We start from the raw sequence: 26,792 nt of genomic DNA, 5'->3' as shown, positions 1-26,792 counted from the left end.
CCTTATTTTCCAGAAGAAATAGACATAACCTGGAAGTGATTCCCTTCATGCATCTTGGACACTGCAGTCAGCCTAAAGGAAATAAAATACATATAACAAAGTGACAGGTTATCTTAGGAACTCATATCAAACTATTTACAAATACCTTTCACATTATAAACCTGGAATTAACTAGACAATCCCTTTACAGAAAATAACTTTTATGACTTTCTACATAGTTTATGGATGAAAAATGCCAAAGCTATATAACCAGTAAACAGTAGGACTTCTAGATTTGAACTTTTGACGTCTGACTTCCAATCTCGTATTTTTCATTGCACCATGGAGTATCCTCTGTACTCGCATCATTAAGATTACTCTACAGGTGTTTATGTCTATAGTTTATCCTCTCATTCTACATGTGCCCTCCCACTCACCGTGCTTCTGACTAAATAAAATGCTTGCCTATCAGCTGGTCTCCAACCCTACACACAATCACCTCCCACAGGGAGGGAGGACAGGCAGAGCAGGGTGGACCCACAGGGCCACCGCCTTCCAACATCTCTCTCTGGAGAGCCTGGTCCTGTTCACAGCCACACGGTTCTTCTGGCTTAGCACAGCATTAGGCCTGGCTTCCCTGGACTTCTCATGTGTAATTAATCTAATCCAGGCATTCCTTCATTTCACATTGAGCAACTATTTATTCTCCAATATCCCTACATCTATTCTTTTTTTTTTTTTTTTTTTTTTTTGGTCTGCTATCCATTTGGAAATCAATTACTAAGTAAAGCATTCTAAATTCCACTTTCAGCATCACACTCCATGGCCAAGATCACCACAAGCTCCCTTTTAGCAATGCACACTGAAAATCTCCAGTGTTATTAAGGCAACTGTTTAATATTTTCCTCAACACTATTCAGTAACTTGAGTTTGCCTGCTGTCTGAACTAAAGACCAGGCTGTAAACAGTAAATCTGTGGTGGCTTCTAATACTAGTAGCTATTTGTTACAGCAGTTATGTGTTGAGAAAAGAAACCCAGACTGAGGTCCAGGTAGGTCTTGGATGTTGCAGGCATTCAAGAAGTGAGCCAACATATGGAAGATTTGTATCTGATTCTGTCTCTCCCTTTCAAATACATAAAAACTTAAAAGAGGGGCCGGCACCATGGTGGAGAAGCCACCGCCTACAATGCCAGCATCCCATGTGGGCACTGGTTCGAGTCCTGGCTGCTCCACTTCTGAACCAGCTCTCTGCTATGGCCTGGGAAGGTGGTGGAGGATGATCCAAGTCCTTGGGCCCCTGAACCCACATAGGAGACCCAGAAGCAGCTCCTGGCTCCTGGCTTTGGATCGATGCAGCTCTGGCCATTGAAGCAATTTAGGGAGTAAACCAGTGGATGGAAGACCTCTTTCTTTCCACCTCTACCTCTCTGTAACTCTCTGCCTTTCAAGTAAAGAACTGGGTGATCCTGTGAGGCTGCCTGCCTAGCCCATGCAGTTAGCCTGACTGCTGGCAGGCGGCAGGACCCCCAGGCACGTTTCACCCCACCTCTGCCTTCTGCCAATCAGGTAAACTGCTACCGGGTATGGCCCAGGTCCACCAGGAGAGCTACCTTCAAGCTGATTAGAAAGTCATATCGGCACCAGTGTCAGTTCTGTCCCAAGTTAGTTACGCCCCTTCTGCCTGCCCTTTAACAGTGTACGTGGCTGTGAATAAAGTTGGACATGTTACTGAAGCCTGTCCCCATGCTTCCCATGGGAAGAACACCATCACCCTGCTCTTGCCGACAGTGTGGCCTTGCAGGACAAGCCTCATAAATAAATCTTTAAGGAAAAAAATTTTGGCCTGGCTCCTTACCCTTTTTCTCTTCAAATCTGCATTTCTCCTGCATCCCCAGCCATACGGGGGCTTGATGGCAAGTTCTGATGGGGCTGGGGAGAGGGCTGGTGCAAGCTCCATTCAAGGGGAAGCAAACAGGTCAATGAGCGGTTTCTGGCTATTTCCTCAGATCATAGTCTCACAAAGCAGGTGAGATTCTACTCTGTCTTGACTCCTGTATCTCCTTCTAGTTCTAAAGTGGCAGGGAGAAAAAGGGATGTTATCTATTGCTCCCCTAAAATCCCAACAAATAAGTGATTGGCACAGAGACAAGTTTCCTCTCCTTGCTAGTGACAAACAGAAGTAATCTCTTCCATACATGAGAATTCAACTTTCAATTAACGAGCAACAAAATGCACACTCAGGATCTGTCTGTCCACATTTAGGACCGTAAATGACACTATGAAAATTATCTTTTGAAAAGTTAGTGGCTTACCCTCTTAATAAATGAGTTAATTAAAGACTGAAACATGCTGAGGAAAAAGGAAGAGAACAACTCAGAAAATCACGACGTGCTAGAAGATCAGTGTGATACAACAGCAGAGGCTCTAGAACAAGGGGCAGAAAAGCACGGCAGTGGAACACTGAGCGGCTGCCGAGCCTGCGCCTGCGCCTGCTCTCCCTGTGAAGCTGCGTCCCCACCCTCTTCCTCCACGTTTCATAGCCAAGAGGCTGTGAAGTAAAATGAAAATTCCTCCTCCCGCTGCTTGATTTGAGAGGTGGAGTTACAGGCAGAGAGGGAGAGACAGAAAGGCCTTCCATCTGCTGGTTCACTCCCCAAATGGCCGCAATGGCAGGACTGGGCCAATCCACAGCCAGAAGCCAGGGGCCAGGAGCTTCTTCTGGGTCTCCCACGCAGGCGCAAGGGCCCAAGGACTTGGGCCATCTTCCACAGCTTTCCCAGGACGTAGCAGAGAGCTGGATTGGAAGTGGAGCAGCTGGGACTAGAACCAGTACCCCTATGGGATGCCAGCACTGCAGGTGCAGGCTTAGCTTTACTAGGCCACAGCGCTGGCCCCCGGAAAAAATTTTCATTGATCATCACTACAGGAAAGGGACAGGGATCCTAAATGTGGAGAACTCATCCCACATGTATCATGAATGTAAGTTAAACAAAAATGATAAGAGTCTATATGGAAAAAATTGTAAAATCTTATTGAATAAGAACTGAACAATGCAAACCATTCTTGGATGGGAAGACAATATTAAAAATGCTGGCGTTGTGACATAGCAGGTAAAGCCGTCACCTGTGGCACCAGCACCCCATATGGGCAATAGTTAGGGTTCTGGCTACTCCACTTGTGATACAGCTCCCTGCTAATGCACCTGGGAAAGCAGAAGATGGTCCAACTCTTTGGGCTCCTGCACCCACGTGGGAGATCTGGAAGAAGCTCCTGGCTTCACATCAGCCCAGCTCTAGTCATTGCAACCATTTGGGGAGTGAACCAGCAGATGGAAGATCCTTCTCTCTGTAACTCTCCCTTTCAAATAAATTTAAAAAATCTTTTTAAAAAAAATGCCAACTCCACCCAAATTATTTACTTAATACTTTCCCACTTAGAATCACAATAGTGGCTCTTCCTTTGAGAATATAGTAAAAAAAAGGGGGGGGGGAATTTCAGAGTTTACACAATATACATGCCCAAAAACAAGCATAAAAAATTACAATGGAGATATCTGACTTGTTAGCTTTCAGAAAATACTATGAAGTCAACAAAAGAAAATCTATGATGTTAGTGCAAGAAAAAGATGAGAGAATTAGAATATAGACAAAAATCAGAAATATGGCCGCCCAAGGCAGGCAGCCCCTTATAGGGCAGGCCGTCCTGGCTGCCACACAAGTTTCTCTGCTTCTTTCAATAAAGCTTCTTGCCTCACTCTTCTTTGTCCATGTGCCTCGTTCTTTATGGTCACAAGACTAAGAACCCAGCAGAGAGAAGCTGTAACCCAGAAGACTGCAACACTTGACACATCCCGCAGAGACAAGCAGTGACCCAGCTGCAGAGGAGAGGCTGTAACACAGAGAGCTGCAACACGAAGAGTTACAACACAGAGCGCTGTACTAGGCGAACCCTGACACGTCTGAAGAACCCAGTCAGCCGCCCGCACTGCGGCGGAACAGGTCAAGTCTCTGCCTGCAGCGCCGCTTCCGACCCGGCTGCTCATCCTCCCATCCAGCTCTCTGCTGGGGCCTGGGAAAGCAGTGCAAGATGGCCCAAGTGCTTGGGCCCTGGCTTTGCGTGGGCCCAGCTCTGGCCGTTGCTGCCATTTGGGGAGCGAACCTCTTCCTTTTTCTGTCTCTCTCTCTCTGTAATTCTGCCACTCGAATAGGAAAATAAATCTTAAAAAAAAGAAGAAGAATCCAGCAAAATGAAGAATCTGCCACATTTCTTGGGCAAGACACCTACCAAGCCATTGAAGAGGCACACGCCCACTGCCAATCCTTCAACATTGACAACCTGTAACATTTTGTTGCAACTCCTGCAACATTTTGACACAGAGGGAAGGCGGGGCAGAGAAAGGGATCTTCCATCTGCTGGTTCAAACCCCCCAGTGGCCTCAAAGGCTGGGGCGGAGCTGATGGAAAGCCAGGATCCCGGAACTCTATCCTAGTCTCTCCCACATGGGTGGGAGGGGTCAGGGACTGGGCCATCTCTTTCTGCTTTTCCAGGCACATTTTCAGGGAGCTGGATCAGAACGAATCCAACGCTGGGGCTCCAACCTGGACTGCAGGAGTTGCAAACTTCAGCTTAACTCTCCGATGCTTGATCGCATTTCCTGCAGAAAAAGAGTCCCTGGCGCCCGGGATGAGAATTTAAATCCCGCATGGTGTCAGACCACTTCCTCTCATCTCGTTCAATCACCATTCTGTATGCCTCGTGTTGGGGGCCAGGAGGGAGGCGAGCTACCCGTTCTACCCGCAGGGTCACAGCCCTGCCAGTCCCATGACCCCTCCCTGACCAGTCCCTTGGCCGGACTCATCACCTCACTTCCCCCTCCCTGCAAACTCGCACATCTGCAAAGCGTCCAGCAGCAGGCGAGCATGGGACGATGAAACAAAACCCTCAAGTCCCCACACAAGCACCACGGAGAGACGCGAAGGTCCCGGCTCCAAAGGCGCAAAGCAGGCTCCTTGGCTGTCCCCCGGTTTGTTTAGCCAGTGTTTACCCGACCGCAAGGCCAGCAGCGGCGTCGCGGCGCCAGCTCGCGAGGCCGCCGCCCCGGGGAGGGAGGGGGAGAATGTCCAAAGGGCTCGCAGGCAGGGCCAGGGCAAGCAGCCGCTGAGGCCCGCCGCGGCGGCGAGAACTCACCTAACCCTCGCACCAGTCAAAGGCTACACCTCGACCGGTCGGAAGTGACGTGCGGCGGAGACTTGCGGGGCCGCCACGTAACTGGCCGCAGCCTCCGCGAGCCGCCGTCTCCCCGCGAGCCGCCCGAAGAGAGGGAAAAGCGTGGCTGAAAGCCGACGGCCCGCCTCGGCGACTCCCAGACCCGCACAGCCCCCGCACAGCCCGGGCCCGCAGCCCCCGACCGCACAGCAGCGCGGGCCACCCCGCCGGCCATGGGCTCTCGGCGCCGCACCGCGCGCATGCGCAGCCCTCGTCCCGCGAAGGGCTCCCCGGGTCACCCGGCCGCCGCCGCCTCAGCCACCTGCCGCCGCCGCGGGGGGCTCCGTGCCGCGGACTCCGCCCGCCGGTGCTCCGCGCCGGCCCCGCCAGGCCCTCCCGCAGCCGCCCGCCGACCCCCGGACACCGGCGCTGACTCGCGTCCCGGAGCGCAGCGGCTTCCGCTTCCGGCGAGTATTGTGTGTCGCGCCGCGGGGCGGGGGCGCGGGGAGGAGGCAGGAGGCAGGAAGCGCTCCGGCGGCTCGGCGCCCCGCACTCCCGGACCCGCAAGCCGGGAAGGTAGGTGCCGCCCCGCCGCCGCGCCGGGGGCCGGGGGCCTGCGCCCGCCGGCCAGCTCCGCACGCCGCGTCCCAGCGCCCCGCGACTGCGTCACCGGCCCCCCGCGCCTCCGCCCGCCTGGGCCCGGGCGGGCGCCCGGCCGCCCCGGCGACGTCAGCGCGTCCGGCGTTGCTTGGCTACCCCGCGGTTCCCCCGGCCCGCTGCCTCTCGCCTTCCCGGGCGCAACTCGGCTGCGTCCTAGCGGCCAGCATCCCACCTCCACGCCACACCTCTTCCTCACCTGGACACGCGTCCCTCCCTGCCACGCCGACCACGACGTCTCCTCTCCGCTCCTGGCCGATGCCCCTGCCCCAGATCTGGCGGGAGAAGATGGAGACGCGAGGGGGACGGAGTTTCGGACGCCGCTCGGGAGAGGGACGCCAGGTGGGACCTGGAACGGCGATGGAAGCGAAAAGCGGACGTCCCTGAAGTTTGCCCTTGTACGGAGACACGAGGAATGGAGGGAGAGGAAGGATGCTCAGAGGCATCCAAGGCCTCACTGCGGCTGTAGCTCCGAGTCGGCTCCATTTTTCCCTACCCGTTTGCCCGTTTTTCGTTCGCATCACTTCTTGGCCCGTGTAGATCCATCCTGGTCCCTAACTGTGCATACAATTCAGCTCTTCACAGGTGAGGAGGCTACAGAATTTCTCGAAGACTGGGGAAGGGGCAGGGTCACTGGTCAAAGTCGCGTTCTCATAGGTAGAGAAAAAAAAATCTGATGGAACTTCCCCCCGCCCCCATGTGGAGGGAGGAAGTTCAGGTGCAAATAAGTTACCAGCGTCCACTCCAAATTAAGCACTTTTTATCATCAGCATAGGCAGGAAAAAATCGTTAACCTAACCCATTACAGGGCCACTTCTCTCAGCAGACAGGCCTACCCAATTTCTTAAGTCCCTTAGGGTGGGGCCTGGGGGGGATGTAGAAAGGATTATGGGTGTAGGGAAACCAACTTACCTGTAGATGAAAATGTTGCCGTCTTAAGTCTAGAATGGAGCAGCTTTCTGTTGGGGTAAATCTCCCGGATGCAATCACTTGATTGCCTCTTTTCCCCTCTAATTCCTAACCACTTCAAAAGAAGTAGTTATCAGTAGCTATTTGTTTTAAAGATTTATTTTTATTTATTTGAAAGGCAGAGTTACGGAGAGACAGAGAGAAAAAGTCTCCCATCCGCTGGTTCACTCCCCAGATGGTCATGACAGCCAAACCTGGGCCAATCGGGAGCCAGGAGCTTCTTCCCAGTCCCACTCAGGTGCAGGGGCCCAAGGGCTACTTGGGCCATCTTCTACTGCTTTCTCAGGCCACAGCAGAGAGCTGGATTGGAAGTGGAGCAGCCAGGACTTGAACTAACCCCCATATGGGATGCTGGCACTGCAGGCAGCAGCTTTACCCGCTTCACCACAGCACCAGCCCCTCAGTAGCTACTTTGAAAGGCTCCAGTCCCCGCTGAATATTCAGACTTGTCAGCTCTCGTTTCAAGAACGTATAGGTCTGGACTCAGTAATATACACCTCATGGAGTTGCAGATTCCAAATTCAAACAGATAGCAATGAGATGTGTGAAACATTTCAAGAGGGAGCACACTTCCTCTGGGCTTGTCTGACAAAAGAATGATTTCAAATTTTCCTGAAAAAAGGAGATTGCCACATTTGCCTCACTCATTAAATTTATTACCCCGTGAGAGTGGCAAAGAATCAAGCTTGGGCTCCAGTGGACTATTATGAAATACTTCTGTAACATTAAACTCTAAAATATACATAACTTAAGAAGTCTTCATGGCCGGCTCCGGGGCTCAATAGGCTAATCCTCCACCTTGCGGCACCGGCGCCGGCACACCGGGTTCTGTCCCAGTTGCCCCTCTTCCAGGCCAGCTCTCTGCTGTGGCCATGGAGTGCAGTGGAGGATGGCCCAAGTGCCTGGGCCCTGCACCCCATGGGAGACCAGGAGAAGCACCTGGCTCCTGCCTTTGGATAGGTGTGGTGCGCCGGCTGCAGTGTGCTGGCTGCGGCGGCCATTGGAGGGTGAACCAATGGCAAAGGAAGCCCTTTCTCCCTGTCTTTCTCACTGTCCACTCTGCCTGTCAAAAAAAAAAAAGTCTTCATTAAGACTTTGAATTTATTTTATTTTATTTTTTTTTTTTTTTATTTTTTATTTTTATTTTTTTGACAGGCAGAGTGGACAGTGAGAGAGAGAGACAGAGAGAAAGGTCTTCCTTTGCCGTTGGTTCACCCTCCAATGGCCGCCGCGGCCGGCGCGCTGCGGCCGGCGCACCGCGCTGATCCGATGGCAGGAGCCAGGAGCCAGGTGCTTTTTCCTGGTCTCCCATGGGGTGCAGGGCCCAAGCACCTGGGCCATCCTCCACTGCACTCCCTGGCCACAGCAGAGGGCTGGCCTGGAAGAGGGGCAACCGGGACAGAATCCGGCGCCCCGACCGGGACTAGAACCCGGTGTGCCGGCGCCGCTAGGCGGAGGATTAGCCTATTGAGCCGCGGCGCCGGCCCAAGACTTTGAATTTAAATGACAGTTTTCACTCTAGAAACTCCTCTCATCTGTTAGAAAAGATGTGTCACACTGGGATATGTTGGACTGGAGCTATTAGTTCTAAGATTCAAGTCTGATGGGCTATAATTAAAGGGAAGCTCTGTCTCTGGAAAGAATACAGAGGTAAGAGACAAGAGACACCGGGAGTTGTGTCAGTTTTCTAAAGAGAAAAAAAAAATAAGTTGATGACTGGGAGTTTTAGAAATAGAGAAACAAAAGGCTAATTTTAGGAGAAGATGTTGCATAGAAAGGGCTAAATCTGGAGTCAGTTTTTAACCTGAGGGCAGATGTAAGGTAGGGGATGCAAAAAAAAGTTAAACCTCCAGCTAATATGTTTCTTCTCTCTGTCGGCTTCGCATCCACAAGTCAAATAATGGCAGAGACAAGTCTGCTGGAGGCCGGGAGCTCTGCAGCCTCCACAGCTGCAGCTCTGGAGAACTTGCAGGTCGAAGCAAGCTGCTCTGTGTGCCTGGAGTACCTGAAGGACCCGGTCATCATCGAGTGCGGACACAACTTCTGCAAAGCTTGCATTACCCGCTGGTGGGAGGACCTAGAGAGGGACTTCCCTTGTCCTGTGTGTCGGAAAACCTCGCGCTACCGCAGTCTGCGGCCCAATCGGCAGCTAGGCAGTATGGTCGAAATTGCGAAGCAGCTCCAGGCCGTCAAGCGGAAGATCCGGGATGAGAGCCTCTGCCCCCAGCACCATGAGGCCCTCAGCCTTTTCTGCTATGAGGACCAGGAGGCCGTGTGTTTGATATGTGCAATTTCCCACACACACCGGGCCCACACTGTTGTGCCGCTGGATGACGCCACCCAGGAGTACAAGGTGGGCAGCCGGCCCTGATGCCGAAGCAGGGAAAGGAAGGGAAGTGTCAGAGTGAGACCCTCCCTGCGGAGAGAGCTGTACACTTCTGGGGGCAAGGTTGTGTCTGCCCCTCCCCTCGGAGCTACATACCCAGGATACGTGGGTCTGCAACTGCTGGTCCTGAGATTCAAGAAGCGTGGGTTATTAGGAGGAGCAGGCTGGACAGTAGTTACAGGGAGCCCTGTTTCCTTTTTTTGTTTTTGTTTTTAAGATTGATTGATTATTTTAAGGCAGAGCTACAGAGAGGCAGAGAGAGAGAGAGGTCTTCCATCCACTGGTTCACTCCCCAGCTGGCCACAACAGCCAGAGCTGGTCCAATCTGAGCCAGGAGCCAGGAGCTTCTTCTGGGTCTCCCACTTGGGTGCAGGGGCCCAAGGACTTGGGCCATCCTCTACTGCTTTCCCAGGCCGCAGCAGAGAGCTGGATCAGAAGTGGAGCATCCGGGTCTCGAACTAGCGCCCATATGGGAGATGCTGGTACTGCAGGTGGCAGCTTTGCCCACTACACCACAGTGCTGGCCCCTATTTCTAATAAGAGTTTGCAGAGGAGAGACAACAGACTGGGGGTTGTATGTTAGCTTTTTTAAGTGTCCGGTCAGTCGTCCTTTACATGCAGAGCAGTTTTGAGAAGGACCCCAAAATTTCTTTCCAAGTTTTGCCACGCATTTGAGTTGTACGGGTAAATGTCAGTATATGTGGTTTTGGAATATGCCATATTTTTCATAAATGCATGAAACCAGTGGGAAAGATCAGACTTAAGAAAAACCAAAAAGAAATCTGGTTTCTTCGTGCTGCCATCCTGTTCGGAATGCTGTTTGTTTTCCATTGATACTGGGAGTAGGTGACATCTGCTGGGACTAATAAAATCACCAGACTAAGCTGAACCAGTCTGTCATTCACATCTCCCAGATAGTGAACGTGGCATCTGGTTTAACTCACTGCTGGGGCATGGGATACCTGTTTGAGTAATAGGAACTAGAGATTTTAATGTCTTACCACTCTGTCACATACTTTGCTTAATGTTAATGAAATCTTGGGAATCAGATTTCACGTAATTGACAGTATAAGTAATGGAGTGTCTTGTATTTGTAGATGGTTAGATTTGGGTGGGAAGACAGAGGTAAAGAAAGGTATCAGTGTACAAAAGGGATCCTCAACTCTAATAGGCAATTGCCTGAGTAATAAAATGGACAGAGTTGGGGAAGGACATAGAGGTGGTGACAGGTGGACGCCTGTCATAGATCAGCGAGAGGGAAGTTGAGTGATCAGGAAAGATGGTGGAGATAGGTTGGGGGCAGGAAGAACAATCAGTAGTAGGCAGTTAACACTCAAATGACAGGCAGGGAGAAAGAATGGAAGGTGGACAGGGAGCAAACAAATGAGTTAACCTCTGAATAATATCCGACCCCAGATATCACCTCTCTCGCTCCTTCTCCACCCTCCAGGAAAAACTGCAGAAGTGCCTGGAGCCCCTGGAGCAGAAACTGCAGGAAATCACCCGCTGCAAGTCCTCTGAGGAGAAGAAGCCGGGGGAGCTCAAGGTAGAGGCAGGCCGCAGGCCCACCTGGCTGCTCTGCAGGATAGCTGCCCACAAGGAGACGAGCCACACAGTGTTTCATCCACCAGTTCTGGGGCATTGAAAAATGCTGTTCACACAAAAAATGAGAGCATTTTATTGGGCTTTGATTGTACTTCCAGTAAACATTATAGTTAAATTGCTTGTCATGAGTTCATAGTTCATGCCCGCTGATCTTGTTGGTTTTTTTTTTTTTTTTTTTTTTTTTTTTTTTTTTTTTTTTCCTAAGGAAGGAAGGAAGCCATCTACTACAAATGCAGGGACAGGGGTTTCTTGGAGGGGCTGAGGAGCGGAAAACAGAAAGTTCACTGGGGAGGAAGAGGTGGAACTGACCAAGAGCTCCCAGTGGCATTAGGACCACATTCTTGTAATTAAAGTGCAAATCTGTTAGAAGATGTTGGTTCAGTGCTAGAATGTCTTTCTCCAGGGGTAGGATCCTGTCCATCTTTAGGCAGAGTGAAAGCCACTTCTGTAGCCTTTCCTGGCCCTTCAAAATTAACTCTTATTTTTTACATAATTTTGCATCTGTTTCAAAGCATTGCCTTATTGGTAGCATGATATTTTGGTTATTCCTGTTGGACACTGAATAATTATTAGTAGTAGCAAAAATATCAACTAATATTGACTCCTATGCATTGATTCATTAGGTGTCCATGACGTTTCAAATTTACAGGATGGTTCTAGATTTTAGAGAGTTGCCCAGATTGAACAGGACAGACCTGGGATAATGGGACATGGAGGAAGCTACAAGGTGAGGGTAAACTTAGATATTCTGTGATATCAGTGCTGTCACCCCAGTTCACACAAGAAACAGAACTTGGATAACTGTCTAGCCCAAGACCATATGGCCAGTAAGTGGCAAAACCAGGGATACTGGTTCTTCATGAATCACTAAATATTTATTCAGCTCCTGGGAAAGGCCGAACAGGGATGAACCAGATCATGGTCCTTGCCCTCCGTGAGCTTAAAGTCAGTGCAGAAGATAGTGACATGGCACAGAAAGCACAGCCATAAGCTCCTGAGAAGATAACCTAATTAAAAGTTTCCAGAAGAAGTGATGAGGATTAGGAGTTGACATTTAGAGAGCGCTGGAAAGCGAATGTGAGTGTTTTACTAAAGAATGGCATTTCCACAGAGTCTTGTGGCCTTAGTGCTTCATACATTTCAACAAAGCATGCATGTGAGATTTTAAAGCTTTGAACTAATTTTGGTCGTAGAAGTGAACTTTAAAAAAAGTTCTTTGTTCTTTTGGAGGACTCCTGAGAAAATTAAAACAAATGAAACTGAAGCTTATTCCCAGTCATTAATTTTCCTCTTCCTGCTGATCACCTTCTTAAAGGTAAAAGATGGATGTGGAAGTAGAATTTTTTTAAAAAAATCTTCTAAATACTTAAACCAGAACTGTAGTGTTATTTATTTTGAACTTTTTTTTAAAGCTTTTTATTTATTTGAAAGAGTGACAGAGGAGGAGAGACCCAAAGAGAGAGCGAGCGAGCGAGAGTGAGAGAGTGTCCATGACCTCTTCCATCCGCTGATTCACTCCCCTAATGCTCACAACAGCTGGGGCATGGGCCAGGTGAAAGGCAAGAGCCAGGAACTCCATCTGGGTGAGGGACCCAAATACTTAGGCCATCATCTGCTCTCTCTCAGAATGCACATTAGCAGGGAGCTGGACCAGAAGTAGAGGCAAGTGCTTCCATCCCAGGGACTCCCATGTGGGATGCTGGAATCTCCAGGTGGCAGCTAAACCCACCTAGCTGTAATGCTGCCCGTTTTTTTAGATTGCAAACTATCGCCTCAATGGTCCTTGAAATGGCCACCAACATTGCTTTTGAGACCATTTAAATTCTGCCACCTTGTCCCTCAGCCCCACCCACCTCTTTGCCTCAGTCCTCTTTTCCAAAGTTTGTGGTTAACTGCTGAAATGAAAAATTATAAATAACCTATCTATGTAATTTTGAAGAAACTGACAAGTCCAAATATAATGTCATACAGCATAAAAGTAACTTATGATAAAATCTGGTGTGTACATATTTGGGGCAGGACTACCCAGGAGATCCTGTGGTGCAGTTATATACTTGAACCCATATGTGGCATCATCAGCAATGCAATAAATAGAAAATCTAGCCGGTGCCACGGCTCACTAGGCTAATCCTCCGCCTTGTGGCGCCAGCACACCGGGTTCTAGTCCCGGTCGGGGCACCGGATTCTGTCCCGGTTGCCCCTCTTCCAGGCCAGCTCTCTGCTGTGGCCAGGGAGTGCAGTGGAGGATGGCCCAAGTGCTTGGGCCCTGCACCCCATGGGAGACCAGGATAAGTACCTGGCTCCTGCCATCGGATCAGCGCGGTCATTGGAGGGTGAACCAACGGCAAAGGAAGACCTTTCTCTCTGTCTGTCTCTCTCACTGTCCACTCTGCCTGTCAAAAAATAAATATATATATATATAAAGAAAAAAAAAACCTCCTACTGCTAGACCCCACACTGAGTGTGGCCTGAGCAGCAGGATTTAAAAAAAAAAAAAAGAAAAAATCTGACCAGGCCCCCTAAGCAGCCAAGCTCTTGGTAACATGATTTTGCAAAATAATTACATTGCATAAAGTTCTAAGAACAGAATATAGTCTTAGTAAGTTGTATTTAGGGACCATAATTCCAGTGTATTAAACTGTGCTAAGAATTACTCTGTGAAATACAAAAATGATGTTCAAGTCCAAGCCTGCATTTTTTACACACACAAAAATATTTCCATTAAAGGACAATACATTGAAAATGGTACAAGACAGGTCACTGTGCAGGGTTGTCTCACACACTGAAGGAGTGCCAGCAGCCTTGCCACAAGTGCCCAGTGCAGGTGTTGTGGCATAGCAGGTTAGCCTGCCACCTGGAACAATGTGCCCGGGAGGCAGCAGGTGGTGACCCAAGTACTTAGGTTCCTGCTACTCAGGTGGGAGACCCTGATGAAGTTGCTGATTCTGGCTTTGACCTGGCCTCCTAGCCTCAGCTGTGACAGGCGTCTGGAGAGAGAACCAGCTTCATTTAATTCTCTGTGTCTCCCTCCCTCTCTGTCACTCTGCCCTCTTTTATTAAAAATTCTCCCATTTCCAAAATGCATTCACGGAAATAACAGCTCATTAAGAACAAATATGGAGTAAACAAGGAGAAGGGGTTATGAGTTTCTAATAAGGGGAGCCTTTTTGCTTCCTGTGTTCCGTGGTCATGAATCCTGAACATCTACCCATATGTCACCCCTACGCTCACACATGCCGACACGCATGCATGCCGTCAGAGCAAATGAGAAAGGACATTCAGCTGCAGCGTGCACCTGCGCAGGCAGCCGTGGAAGCACATAGGTAGTCAGCCTCTGCCGGAAACTGCGTGGACATCAGACGTGCCAGGCTTGTGAAGCCCACCCTGGCGTTCGTCCCCCCTCCTCCACTTAGCCCTGCCTTCAGGCCCTGTCCACTTCCTCTTTCCACAGGCCCAATCTGGCTGCCCACTTTGCTTGGCTCTTGGGTTGGTACCTCCCCCCAGTCACAGGACACTCGGTGCATACTCTTGTGAATACACAGAAGAGAGGATTGCTGATAACCCTTGCAAAGTGCCGTGGCTGGTGTTTGAGGATGATACCAAATTTCAGGAATGCTAGAGGTGTACTTGCATGTGCCGGTGTAGAGAAAGCAACTAATTCACCAACTTTTGGAACCTGTTCCAGGACGGGAACTGCCAATTCTTTGAAATGAATCGAAACTGTTTAACAGGTTTAGCCCTGAAATCTGCATCTGTATTTCATAACCTCTCATTATTAAACTTGCTGATTCTGATACTTTTCCGATTGATTTTCTGGTTTTTTTTTTTCCTCTTAAATGCCTTGCAATATACAAATGATGACAATTTAGCTTTCCAGGATTTGTTCCTTCATGTTCTTGACGAGAAATTCAGCAGTTGGGGGTAGCAGAAATATCTCTAATATCTATAATAGCAGACATTGTCATATTGAGTACTTATGTGAATATATTTTAGTAAAACATAAAAGTACTACTATTTTAGATCATGAAGAAAATGAAAATACTTTTAAACGTTGATTTTTTTTAACCTCCCCATGTTTTTCACTGTCAAGTTTTCAGTGGGCGTGGCAGGGATGGAGTCATTCTTTCCAGAAGGAAATTGCACCCAAGAGAAAGAGGGGTGTCCTGTGTAATGGTTGTCAGTGACTCTGGAAGTCTCTGCTGAGGTGCACACATGGTGGGCAAGGGGCCTCCCCCTGCCCTGCCAGCCCTGCTGACATAGCGTCTTCCCTCTCTCCCTAGAGACTGGTGGAGAGTCGCCGGCAGCAGATCCTGCGGGAGTTTGAAGAGCTGCACAGGCGGCTGGATGAGGAGCAGCAGATGCTGTTTGCACGACTGGAGGAGGAGGAACAGGACATTCTCCAGCGACTACGAGAAAATGCTGCTCACCTTGGGGACAAGCGCCGGGACCTCGCCCACCTGGCTGCAGAGGTGGAGGGCAAGTGCTTACAGTCGGGCTTCGAGATGCTTAAGGTTCGACCGTTGCCCCTGCATAGCCCCTCAGGTCGTGCACAGTATAGCTTCGCACAGCCAGTATGTCAGCCTGGGAGGCTCGCTCTTCCACTCTGCTTCCCTAGATCCAGTCTTTCCTTCCAGACATACAAGGATCTCTTCCTACAGAAAGTCCTCTGATCTCTCCCATCCTTTCTAATCATGGTCTTATGTCCTGTCAACAATTATGTACTTAATTTGTACCCAAGGGGGAAAAAAATCACTTTTTGAAAGGACAAAAGTCATAGTCTGAATAAGTTAAAAAAAAAAAAAAAAAACTATGCATTAGAAATTTTGTGAAACCAGTTACTTTTAAGTCCTGGATTTTGAATCACCTAGTGCTGAAGAACAGAAACATAGCTTAAAGGATACTTGTAAAGAATACCTTGCTTTTGATATACCAATGATGCCTCTAAAATGTTTGAAGTAGTGTTATTCTCTTAAACAGATAAATCATATTAGCCAGGCTGTAGGGGACATACTTTTTATCTTAGATATCAGATTACCAGCATTTGAATCATTGAGGCTTCATTGTACATTTATATGCATGTTGTGTATTGCTCGGTATTTATTATTCCCGTGTTCTTCATGTCTGTGTGTTCTGCTTTCCACATTAAACTGGAAAATCCTTAAGGGGCAGAGATTTGTCTTCTTTGTCTTCTGGACCCCAAGTATTCTCAAATTAGGATTGGCACGCAGTTGTTAATGTTCATTAACCAGTGCTGGCTAGGGAATACCAAACCACAACAGGAAAGAGTGGTTTGTTTTGTGCTGCCAGTCAGAATTCTCTGTCCTGAGATCCTCAGGGAGACACAGTGTGTGGTTGGTACTTGGGGCACAGAGTGAAGAGCAGACACAATCCCTGTCCCTTGCAGGGAGCTCCCAGTGAGCCTGAGGAGCAAAGACAAACACCAAGAAACCATTTGGAAGTGATTCAAATTATCAAGCTCCACAATGACCAAAAGTTGAAAATGGGGATCCAGTTGGGAGAGAAGCTCGGATGCCCCTGGAACTCTTCGCCCTGCACTGGGACCCTCAGTTTTCTCTGTGCCTTTTTAGAGATCTAGAGCTTTGGGGAGGAGGGGAAACCTTTTGCCTTCAGGACCCTTGAATACCAGGACCAATATTGCTTTCTTTTCTCCTTCCCTCTAGGATGTCAAAAGTACCCTGGAAAAGTAAGTGATTCTTAAATCTCTTTGAGTGAGTTAGGGCTTGTCTTAGATGCTGGGAGTTCAGTAAGGAGGTGGGGGAATAATGAGGGGAAAGTCATACAGGCTGGGTAGGATATGGGAGAAGGTCCAAGAAACCAGTTAGGGAACAGATCATCAGGACTAATAATCCCTTTTCCCCTTTGAGCATCAGGACTTCCTCAGTAAGAAGAATGATAACATAGAAACAGGTTCTCCTTGCGTCTATTGGTAAATTACGTCCAAGCAAGATGGCAGGAGGAACGGGTTGGTGGAGCCAATGGGCTTACCCATGGGCATGAAATATAAGACACACCCCTTCCCCCCACCCACCCACCACTGACCTTGTCAACATAAGAATCTGTCCCGGGAACCAGTGGCTCTCTGTGGATTGGCGAAAGGAAGCAGTTGTCTTCAGGGAGGAGGGGAAAGTGGGAAGATGGAGTTTTAGTTTCTCCCTAAAGATGACAACATCTGATAGCCGCCTGGCTTCAGCTTCCCCTAACCTTGCCCTTAATCTCCCCATCCCCTCCTAGATGTGAGAAGGTGAAGACCATGGAAGTGACTTCAGTATCTATAGAGCTGGAAAAGAACTTCAGCAATTTTCCCCGACAGTATTTTGCCCTAAGGAAAATCCTTAAACAGCTAATTGGTGAGTTGTTCCCAAAAGGAAATTAGCAGAGGGAATTGCCAGAGAGAACAAAGTCTTCAGACCCTACTTTATGTGGGCTTCAGTTATCCCGTCTCTCTTCATTCACACACCCATCTTCACCCAACTTTGAATGTCACCCTGAGTCACAGAACTCAAAATGAGAAGAAGCCTTAGGTATCACCTACTCTGAGATCCACACTTTTCTAAATAGAGACTTGGAAAGGTTAAATAGTTTGCCCAGGTTGTTAGATAGGGTGGCCGTCTAAAGCTAGGATGAGCTGAATAGTGAAAGGATGTGTCCTTAATATTCATGCAAGGAAAGTGGTCATTAACCAGGACAGCTCTGGGAAAACACATACACCTCACCCTATTCGTAGACCATAGTGCTGTCTTGCTCTGTATCTTTCTTAACATAACACTTTCCTTCCTGGCCCTCAGACCATGCCTTGCACCTCTCTGTACAGAGCAATAGATGATGATGTCGGAGGATGACAGGGAGAGTGGGAACCTTAGAGTGGTCCCTGCAGGGTCGGGATGAGAAGGGTAGCCTTCATTCTCCTCTCCCTCAGGAGACGCCCTGGGTTAGAGAGGTAACTTTTAAGGGACCAGGCTCTGTAGAGGCAGGCTGGAAAAGTGAGGCAGGGACATTTAGCTATTCCCATCCTCATCTAGCTCCCCACTCTGGCTTCTCCCGCCAGCGGATGTGACCCTGGACCCCGAGACTGCTCATCCTAACCTAGTCCTATCAGAAGACCGTAAGAGCGTCAAGTTCGTGGAGACAAGACTCCGGGATCTCCCCGACACACCACGGCGTTTCACCTTCTACCCTTGTGTCCTGGCTACTGAAGGTTTCACCTCAGGTCGACACTACTGGGAGGTGGAGGTGGGCGACAAGACCCACTGGGCAGTGGGTGTGTGCCGGGACTCTGTGAGCCGAAAGGGCGAGCTGACTCCACTCCCTGAGACTGGCTACTGGCGGGTACGGCTGTGGAATGGGGACAAATATGCAGCCACCACCACACCTTTCACCCCGTTGCATATCAAAGTGAAACCCAAACGGGTGGGCATATTCCTAGACTATGAGGCTGGCACGCTGTCTTTTTATAACGTCACAGACCGTTCTCACATCTACACCTTCACCGATACCTTCACAGAGAAACTTTGGCCCCTGTTCTACCCAGGCATACGGGCCGGTCGGAAGAATGCTGCACCACTTACCATCAGGCCTCCAACAGATTGGGAGTGACAGGTTGGGACGCGGGAGGAATCGGGGTGAGGCAGGGTCAAGAATACGGGCCTTCCTTCCTGTGGCCTGCGGGAACGTCTTGGTGTCTGCCTGGTTCCAGTTGTGAATCATCTCAGAGAAACACCGTGGTTTCTAAGATGCTTTGTGTGCAGGAGTGGGCAGGCCCGGGCTGCAGTGAGAGCACAGCTGTGTCTCCCTCCTGACGGTCAGGATGGGGAGCTGGTTCCCAGGGGATCGTCGACCCTGGCGCCCACCAGGTTTTCTGTTGCACAGGGAGGGGTTGGAAAGGAAGGAGAGGCTTTTATGGAAACAGAGTCAGCAGGAGGTTCTAATTTGCTCAAACTGGAAGAAGAAGCAGAAACCCCCCCAGGCATCTTCTCATGGGGTTCTTCGACCCAGAATAGTCTTGTTTCCTAAGGAGGATTGCAAAGGTCTGTGCACCTCTTGATTGAAGGAAGATGAGTGACAGCTGCTGTCATGAATCTGAAGTTGAGTTTTTTTGTTTTTGTTTTTTGTTTTTTTGTTTGTTTGTTTGTTTTGTTTTTTAAGAGCAGAGTCTGGGATCAAGAAGGATATAGAAGGAAGGTCAAGGAAGGAAACTAAAAAGTCCTAGAGACTAATGAAAGGGAAGGAGATTCGATCAGTCTTCTGTTCCCAGGTTAGGGTTGCCATTGTGATGAGGAATGGCCAGAAGTCGTATAGGAAAAAGGAGGAGGTGAGAAGACAGGAGAACCCAGGTTTCCGCCTCAGCCATCCGCAGAGCTGGCTTACTGCTGGCTTGCTCGTGGTGGGTTGTCTCCAAGAAGTCACTGCCCTCACTCCTCTCCAGAGGCGAGTTGGGAGAGAGCCTGTGAGACACGCCTACCCTCTCACTGTTCTCCCAAGGGGACAGGGAGAGGCAAGAGTTGGGTGTCAGAGGGAGGTAACTCTGTCCAAAGCTCTGGCCTTAAAGAATGTTCCTAAGTGGCTGCTCCCAAGTTGTCAGCCTTGTTAGCTGGCAGTGTCCAAGCCAGAAAGGAAGAAAGTTAAATGGAGTCTTTCTCACCCTGAGGACAGGTGAGAAGCGGGCGGTGTGTGTAAGAAAAGGCCAGATAGCAACTTCCTTGGGCCTGTGTGCGTCTGGCCTGGTATTGCTGTTCACACAAGGCAGGCTTTGGCTTGTCTGTTGCCATCGTTCACCCTTTGCCATTCCCCTTTTCAGAGAATGTAAATCATCTTAATGTTAGGCCAAAACAAACAACCAGTAGGGTACATAAGTGATCCAAATAAAGAAACAAAAAAAACAAGGAAAGCAATGCATGCCAAACCAAAACACAACGTCTTGGATTATCTGCTGCTTGGGTCAATCTCCACAGAAGACCAGGACAAGAAACTGCAGTTTATCGAGGGCATTTCAGTTCTACCACCTCAGCAGGACTGTGTCCACTCTCCTCCTCTTACCTTTGTGCCTTGACTGTGGTTCTTTGTGGCAGGATAACTCTGGTTGGTAAAAATTATATGGAACAAAGGATCCACTGAAGTGACCTCTGTGTTGTGTGGTAATTTGGCAATGGCTTTGTGTTGATGGGTGTTCAAAACGCATGCTCCTGGGCCTCCCCCTCTCTTTGTTCGGTCAGGGCCTGTGCGGGCCTAGGCATCGGCATTAAACTCACCTGAGTCTGAGGACCCCTGCAAGACATCCCAAGTGTCAGCCACTTTCCTTCCCCTGAGCAGGAGGCCTGGTCCTCTGTCGCCTGGTGGCAGGGGCCCCTAAAGGAGAGAGGCGGCTCACCCTCTCCTGACCTGTGCTAGCCGCTCATGCACATCCTGCCCACCTCATGTTTGCGTTGTGCAGCTGGCGGCCACCGAGAATCAGGTGAAGAATCAGGTGAACGGGATGGCAGACAGAAGAAACTGGAGGGAGAGAAAGGTCAGGGTGTGGGCTGGGGTGGGGCTGCTGCTGACAGGTTTCCGCGCTATACGCCAGGGGTTGGAAACTGTTGGCACAAGTGGGGCTCACCTGGTGTGTTAACAGCACCGTGTAACAAGCACAGTGTGTTTCCCGGGTGGGTGGAAAAGAGAGTAAGTTGTGTTTTCGCGATCCTCACCCTCTTCACAAAGCTCGTGGGCCCCTATGGCTGTGTGGACATGTAGCCTCTGTCCCACCAGATCTAGGTGTCTGCCTTCGGCTTAGGAGACTGGTGCGCAGGTCTAGCTGGGTATACCCGGCTGTCTGTCTTAGACACCGGTCCTCTCTCGTGAAAATGTGTAGCACTTTTTAAGATCCTCTCCCACTCCGATAGCCGAACCGTGGGCTTGCGGAAGTCTGGAAGGACTCCCAAACTCCAGAACGGACTCAAGGGTTGGAAGGCAGGGCTTGGGCTTGCCCACTCAGGGTGCTGGGGCGGCCAGCCGGGGCGCGGGCCCCGTGGGACTACACTTCCCAGCAGGCCTCGCGCGGCGCCGTGGGCGGGGCTGGAGGCGGTCCTACGAGGGCCGGCACTGCGCCCATGGCGGGCCCGGTCAAGGACCGCGAGGCCTTCCTGAGGCTCAACTTCCTCTACCAGGTGAGTCCCGGCCAGGGCGTGCGGAGGGACGCGGACCTCGTGCGTTCGGCGCCGAGGTGACCCCGCCCCGGCCGCCCAGGCCGCCCACTGCGTCCTTGCGCAGGACCCCGAGAACCAGGCGCTGGCCAGATTCTACTGCCACACTGAGCGGACCATCGCCAAGCGGCTCGTCCTGCGTCGGTGAGACGGGCGCGCAGCTGGCGGCGGGGGGACGCGGGCCGTGGAGCGGGCGGCCGGACCACCTTTGCCTCTGCCCCCAGGGACCCCTCGGTGAAGAGGACCCTCTGCCGTGGCTGCTCTTCCCCGCTCATCCCGGGCCTCACCTGCACCCAGCGCCAGAGACGTGAGTGGTCCTGCAGGATTGTGGGCTTGGGGGCGGGGGTGGGGGTGGGGTGGGGGCGCCTCTAGGCGGGGGTCGGGCTGAGGAGCAGTCTCCAGCTCTGAGTTAAGTTGCCGACTGCACTAGAACAAACTAGGGTTTGGAGTTCGTTTTTAGGCCCCACCTGTGCGGCAGACACATGATGTTGCCGTAAGAGGCAGCCCCACCTGTGCATAATAACGGGTGGCATTGGGTGTCGCGTAGGACACCGTTCCACTGCCACAACCCAGGAAGTTGTCTCTGAAATTACAGCCTGATGGATTAAAGATCCTAGCAGTTAGGGCAGTGTAGAAAATGCCAGTGATGGAGAGGCTCAACAAAGGGAGCGAGATGGGCGCTCTAGGCACGGGGGAGGATTCCATGATGAGGGAGTTGGTGGTGCTGTAGAAGTACAGGAAGCTGGAGCTTGAGGTAGCAGGACAAGACAGGGCTGAAGAGGGAAACAGGCCAGGGCAAGACTCTTGTTAGAAGTTTACAGTGTGGTGGTCCACACTGTGGCATAGCAGGTAAAGCCCCGGCCTGTGCCGCTAGCATACGCCAGCATCCATATGGACCCAGGGGAGTCCCCGGTGCTCCACTTCCTCTCCGGCTCCCTGCTGATGTGCCTGAGAAAGCAGTGGAGGATGGCCCAGGTGCTTGGGCCCCTGCACCCACGTGGGAGACTCCGAGGACTGTTGGGGAGTGAACCAGCAGATAGAAAATAGATAGAAAATATATCTCTCTCCCTTTCTCTCTCTCTAACTGCTTTTCAAATAAAAAAAAAAATTTAAGATTTATTTATTTATTTGAGAGGCATAGTTACAGAGAGGCTGAGGCAGAGAGAGAAAGAGAGAGTGAGGTCTTCCATCTGCTGGTTCACTCTCCAAATGGCTGGAACTGCGCTGATCCAAAGCCAGGAGCTTCTTCCGGGTCTCCCACACAGGTGTAGGGGCCTAAGGCCTTGGGCCATCTTCTACTGCTTTCCCAGGGCATAGCAGAGAGCTGGATCGGAAATGGCACAGCTGGGGCTCCAACTGGTGCCCATATGGGATGCCAGCACTGCAAGTGGCAGCTTTACCTGCTATGCCATAGCACCAGCCCCTCAAATACAATTTTTAATTCTTTTTTTTTTTTTTAATTTGGACTTTAAAGATTTCTAAGAAATGGATAAAGCTGTGCTGGGGCCTCACACCATCATATTTGCATATAAAGTGGAGGTAGGGGTGGAATTCCTCCTAAAAATAGTAAAGGCAAGGCTGGTCTTGTGGCATACAAGGTTAAGCCTCCACCTGCTATGCCAGCATCCTGTATGGGCACTGGTTCGAGACCCAGCTGCTCCACTTCCAATCTAGGTCCTTGCTAATGTCCCTGGGAAAGCAGCAGAAGTACAAGCACGTGGGCCCTGTACATGGGCACCCACGTGGGAGACTTGAAAGAAGCTCTGGGCTCATGGCTTACGTCTGGCCCTTGGGGCCAGTGTCCAGGGAGTGAAGCAGCAGGTAGAAGACCTCTGTCTCTCCTCTCTCTGTAACTCTGCCTTTCGGATAAATTTTTTTATTTATTTTTTAATTTGACAGAGTTATAGACAGTTAGAGAGAGAAACAGAGAGAAAGGTCTTCCTTCCATTGGTTCACTCCCCAAATGGCCGCTACGGCCAGCGTTGCGCCAATCCAAAGCCAGGTGCTTCTTCCTGGTCTCCCATGTAGGTTCAAGGATCTAAGCACCTGGGCTATCCTCCACTGCCCTCCCAGGCCACAGCAGAGAGCTGGACTGGACGAGGAGCAACCGGGACTAGAACCCAGCGCCCATATGGGATGCTAGTGCCATAGGCAGAGGATTAACCAAGTGAGCCATGGTGCCGCCCCTCAAATAAATTTAAAATAATAATAATAATGGAGGCAAAACTGGTTGCAAGAGACCTTTTCTTCTGCTAAATTTAGCACTCTTCCTTTCTCTCACTTTCATTCCAGGCTGCAAGGGACAGCGCTGGACAGTCCAGACCTGTCTAACATGTCAGCGCAGCCAACGGTTCCTCAATGATCCCAGGCATCTGCTCTGGGGAGACCGGCCTGAGGCCCAGCTGGGGAGTCAGGCAGGTGAGAGGCGGTAAAGAAAAATGGGGACACCCATTTAGGGGTGGGGGTGGGGCTTGGAGAGTTGAAGAAGAGACATGGATGGGTTCTGGTGGGTGTCAAGAGCCACAGTCTCAGAAAACCAATTCTGCTCATCTACCCAGATCCCAAACCGCCACAGCCTGGGCCAAACACAGCCCACTCCGACCCAGCCCACCTGCCTAAGGAGAAGGTGCAGGCCCAGAGCTCCAGTCACCAGTGAGGGATTCACCCCGCATTCTAAATAAATAAACTTGATCCTAGCTTCCTTTGTGTGATTCTGTTCCATGGGTATTTCAACTCCTAATTCCATTTTCCTTTTTTTTTTTTTTTTTTTTTTGAAAACTGTCTAACCTCTTTGTTTTTTACCATCTTTGTATTCCATCCATGAAGAGAAATCCTGATTTTTTAATTTTAAAGATTTTTTTGGGCTGGCACCGTGGCTCAATAGGCTAATCCTCCGCCTATGGCACCAGAACCCTGGGTTCTAGTCCAAGTTGGAGCGCCGGATTCTGTCCCAGTTGTTCTTCTTCCAGTCCAGCTCTCTGCTGTGGCCCAGAGTACAGTGGAGGATGGCCCAAGTCCTTGGGCCCTGCACCCCATGGGAGACCAGGAGAAGCACCTGGCTCCTGGCTTCGGATCAGCGCGGTGCGCTGGCCGCAGCGCACCAGCCGCAGCGGCCACTGGAGGGTGAACCAATGGAAAAGGAAGACCTTTCTCTCTGTCTCTGTCTCTGTCTCTCACTGTCCACTCTGCCTGTCAAATAAATAAATAAAAGATTTTTTTTGTTTGTCTATTTGAAAGTTAGAGTGATAGTGAGAGGCAGAGATCTCCCGTCCACTGGTTCATTGTCCACATGGACACAATAGCTGAGACTGGGCCAGGCTGAAACCAGAAATCCAGAAATGTGGAGAGTCTCCCACGTGGGTGCAGGGGCCCAAGGACCTGGGCCATCTCCATTGCTTTCCCAGGCACATTAACAGGGAGCTGGATTGGAAGCAGAGCAGCCAGGACTCGAACTGGCGCTCTCCTGTGGGATGTCGGCATTGTAAGCAGTTGCTTATCCCACTGTGCCACAAGACCAGCCCTGAAATCCTGATTTTTGTAGACCACTTGGCCCCCTTAAACAGATTCCATTTCCAAGGCCATGGTTCCCATGCCCCATCTCTGTCTCCTCAATGCAAAGGTACGTTTGGAACTCAAGCCCCAGAGTCCTGCAGGAGCATAAGCCTTCATAGGGTGTTCCAGGTTTAGGTACCCCAGACTGTTGACTGAAGGTCTGGACAGAATGTGATGCTACTGCTGCGCTCTTTAAATAAAGAGAAAACGGGCAGGTGCCGCAGCTCACTAGGCTAATCCTCCACCTGCGGTGCCGGCACCCTGGGTTCTAGTCCCGGTTGGGGCACCGGTTCTGTCCCAGTTGCCCCTCTTCCAGTCCAGCTCTCTGCTGTGGCCCGGGAGTGCAGTGGAAGGTGGCCCAAGTCCTTGGGCCCTGCACCCCATGGGAGACCAGGAGAAGCACCTGGCTCCTGGCTTTGGATCAGCGCAGGGCGCTGACTGTAGCATGCTGGCCACAGCAGCCGTTGGAGGGTGAACCAACGGCAAAGGAAGACCTTTCTCTCTCTCTCTCTCTCTCTCTCTCTCACAGTCCACTCTGCCTGTCAAAAAAAATAAAGAGAAAACGCGGTGTGGTGGGGGTGGGGTGTTCCTATCCTCCAGGCCCACTCAGAGTGGGTCTTTTCTCAATCTCAGAATTGTCTTCTATAAAATTCTTTTTTTTTTTTTTTTTTTTTTTTTTTTACAGAGTGGACAGTGAGAGAGAGAGACAGAGAGAAAGGTCTTCCTTTTGCCGTTGGTTCACCCTCCAGTGGCCACCGCGGCCAGCGCACCGTGCTGATCTGAAGACAGGAGCCAGGTGCTTCTCCTGGTCGCCCATGGGTGCAGGGACCAAGCACTTGGGCCATCCTCCACTGCACTCTGGGCCACAGCAGAGAGCTGGCCTGGAAGAGGGGCAACCGGGACAGAATCCGGCACCCCGACCGGGACTAGAACCCGGGGTGCCGGCGCCGCAAGGCGGAGGATTAGCCTAGTGAGCCACGGCGCCGGCCCCTTCTATATAATTCTAACATGGTAAATGGTGCAGACTAAAACTAACATGGCCAAGGGTCCCTAATGAAAGATCCCTGGTAGACATTCCACAATGATTCTCAGGAAAGTTTTTTTTGGGAATCAGCAAGCAACCTTTTTTTTTTTTTTTAAACATACATAAAAGCATGACAGGGGCTGGTGTTGTGGCATAGCAGGTAAAGCCACCACCCTCAGTGCCAGCATCCCATGTGGGTGCTGGTTCAAGTCCCAGCTGCTCCACTTCCAGTCCAGCTCTCTGCTGTGGCCTGGGAAAGCAGTAGAGAAAGGCCCAAGCCCTTGGGACCCTGCAACTGCATGGGAGACCCCAAAGAAGCTCCTGGCTTCAGATTGGCCTAGCTCTGGCTGTTGTAGCCATTTAGGGAGTGAACCAGAAAATGGAAGTCAGCCTCCCCTCCCCTCCCCTCCCCTCCCCTCCCCTCCCCTCCCCTCCTCTCCTCTCTCTCCCCCACCTCCCTCTATCACTCTGCCTCTCCCTCTGCCTCTGCTCAGTCTCTCCCCAAATGCCCACAATAGCCAGGGCTGGGCCAAGATGAAATCAGGAGCCCAGAACTTCTTCCAGATCTCCCACATGAGTGGCAGAAGCCCAAGCACTTGAACCATCATCTGCTGCCTCTAGGAATGCTAAGGCTGGATTGGACTGAAATAGCCAGGACTCAAACCAGCACTCTGACACAGGTTGCAGGTATCCTAATTAGCTGCTTAACCTGCTGTACCACAATGCCTGCTCCTAATTCTTTGCTATTCTTAGAGTGCCTTCTCAAGGACAGAATTTCCAGACTGATTTCCAGCTAATCGGATTATACCAGAAGTGTACAAACAAAATTCAGTATCCCCATAATGCCGTTTCCCTTCTTCCTTTTCTAATTCTCTTTTTGCACTTATCTATTGCTGCATAAAAATCAGTTCATAACATTGTGGCTTTAAACAACAAGGATTCTGGGTGGGAACTCTGAAAGGACTTGGCTAGATGGTTCTTCCATTCCATATGGAAGTAGCTGGATTTAGTTGGTGGCTGGGCTGGAAGACCCAAGAAGCTTCACTTGACTGTCTAGCACCTCATTGCTTTACCATGTGGGCTGCTGCCTAGCCCAGTTTTGTTTTAGGTCATTACCACTATTTGTCTCTAGAGATGTCTTTTACACATAACAAGGATATTTCAAAACATTCAGAGAGAGGCCAGCAGGGTGGTGCAGCAAGTTAAGATGCTGCTGC

General features: G+C 50.5%; 2 protein-coding genes across 4 annotated transcripts; both read left to right on the top strand.

Moving 5' to 3' along the window:
- The first annotated feature begins 5,671 nt into the window (after nucleotides 1-5,671).
- Nucleotides 5,672-19,940, top strand: TRIM39 (tripartite motif containing 39). 2 transcript variants are annotated; one of them, XM_002714348.5, is made up of 7 exons: nucleotides 5,672-6,428; nucleotides 8,706-9,165; nucleotides 10,649-10,744; nucleotides 15,084-15,314; nucleotides 16,485-16,507; nucleotides 17,056-17,171; nucleotides 17,870-19,940. In XM_002714348.5, the coding sequence occupies exons 2-7, from the start codon at nucleotides 8,713-8,715 to the stop codon at nucleotides 18,415-18,417; spliced, it is 1,467 nt and encodes a 488-aa protein (XP_002714394.2). In that variant the 5' UTR covers nucleotides 5,672-6,428; nucleotides 8,706-8,712; the 3' UTR covers nucleotides 18,418-19,940. The 2 variants fall into 2 exon arrangements, with proteins under 2 accessions (XP_002714394.2, XP_051711735.2); XM_051855775.2 differs by having other exon boundaries at nucleotides 17,844-19,940.
- An 889-nt stretch (nucleotides 19,941-20,829) lies between these two features.
- On the top strand, nucleotides 20,830-23,695 carry RPP21 (ribonuclease P/MRP subunit p21). 2 transcript variants are annotated; one of them, XM_002714349.5, is made up of 5 exons: nucleotides 20,830-20,963; nucleotides 21,043-21,143; nucleotides 21,224-21,306; nucleotides 23,292-23,417; nucleotides 23,558-23,695. In XM_002714349.5, exons 1-5 carry the CDS (start codon nucleotides 20,907-20,909, stop codon nucleotides 23,653-23,655), a joined length of 465 nt encoding a protein of 154 aa, XP_002714395.2. In that variant the 5' UTR covers nucleotides 20,830-20,906; the 3' UTR covers nucleotides 23,656-23,695. The 2 variants fall into 2 exon arrangements, with proteins under 2 accessions (XP_002714395.2, XP_069930397.1); XM_070074296.1 differs by having other exon boundaries at nucleotides 20,867-20,963; nucleotides 21,067-21,143.
- Nucleotides 23,696-26,792: the final 3,097 nt, after the last annotated feature.

Source organism: Oryctolagus cuniculus, chromosome 5, assembly GCF_964237555.1.
Source record: "Oryctolagus cuniculus chromosome 5, mOryCun1.1, whole genome shotgun sequence".
Taxonomy (NCBI): domain Eukaryota; kingdom Metazoa; phylum Chordata; class Mammalia; order Lagomorpha; family Leporidae; genus Oryctolagus; species Oryctolagus cuniculus.
The sequence above is the reverse complement of the archived record's forward strand: the minus strand, read 5'-3'. Positions and strand labels throughout refer to the sequence as shown.

What these genes read in the sequence shown, in the direction of transcription:
- TRIM39 (XM_002714348.5), top strand. Translation starts at nt 8,713, where the DNA reads ATGGCAGAGACAAGTCTGCTGGAGGCCGGGAGCTCTGCAGCCTCCACA. An exon ending in AGAAGCCGGGGGAGCTCAAG is followed by an intron (nt 10,745 to 15,083) that starts GTAGAGGCAGGC and finishes CTCTCTCCCTAG; the next exon opens with AGACTGGTGGAGAGTCGCCG. An exon ending in GTCAAAAGTACCCTGGAAAA is followed by an intron (nt 16,508 to 17,055) that starts GTAAGTGATTCT and finishes ATCCCCTCCTAG; the next exon opens with ATGTGAGAAGGTGAAGACCA.
- RPP21 (XM_002714349.5), top strand. Translation starts at nt 20,907, where the DNA reads ATGGCGGGCCCGGTCAAGGACCGCGAGGCCTTCCTGAGGCTCAACTTC. An exon ending in AAGCGGCTCGTCCTGCGTCG is followed by an intron (nt 21,144 to 21,223) that starts GTGAGACGGGCG and finishes CTCTGCCCCCAG; the next exon opens with GGACCCCTCGGTGAAGAGGA. An exon ending in CTGCACCCAGCGCCAGAGAC is followed by an intron (nt 21,307 to 23,291) that starts GTGAGTGGTCCT and finishes CTTTCATTCCAG; the next exon opens with GCTGCAAGGGACAGCGCTGG.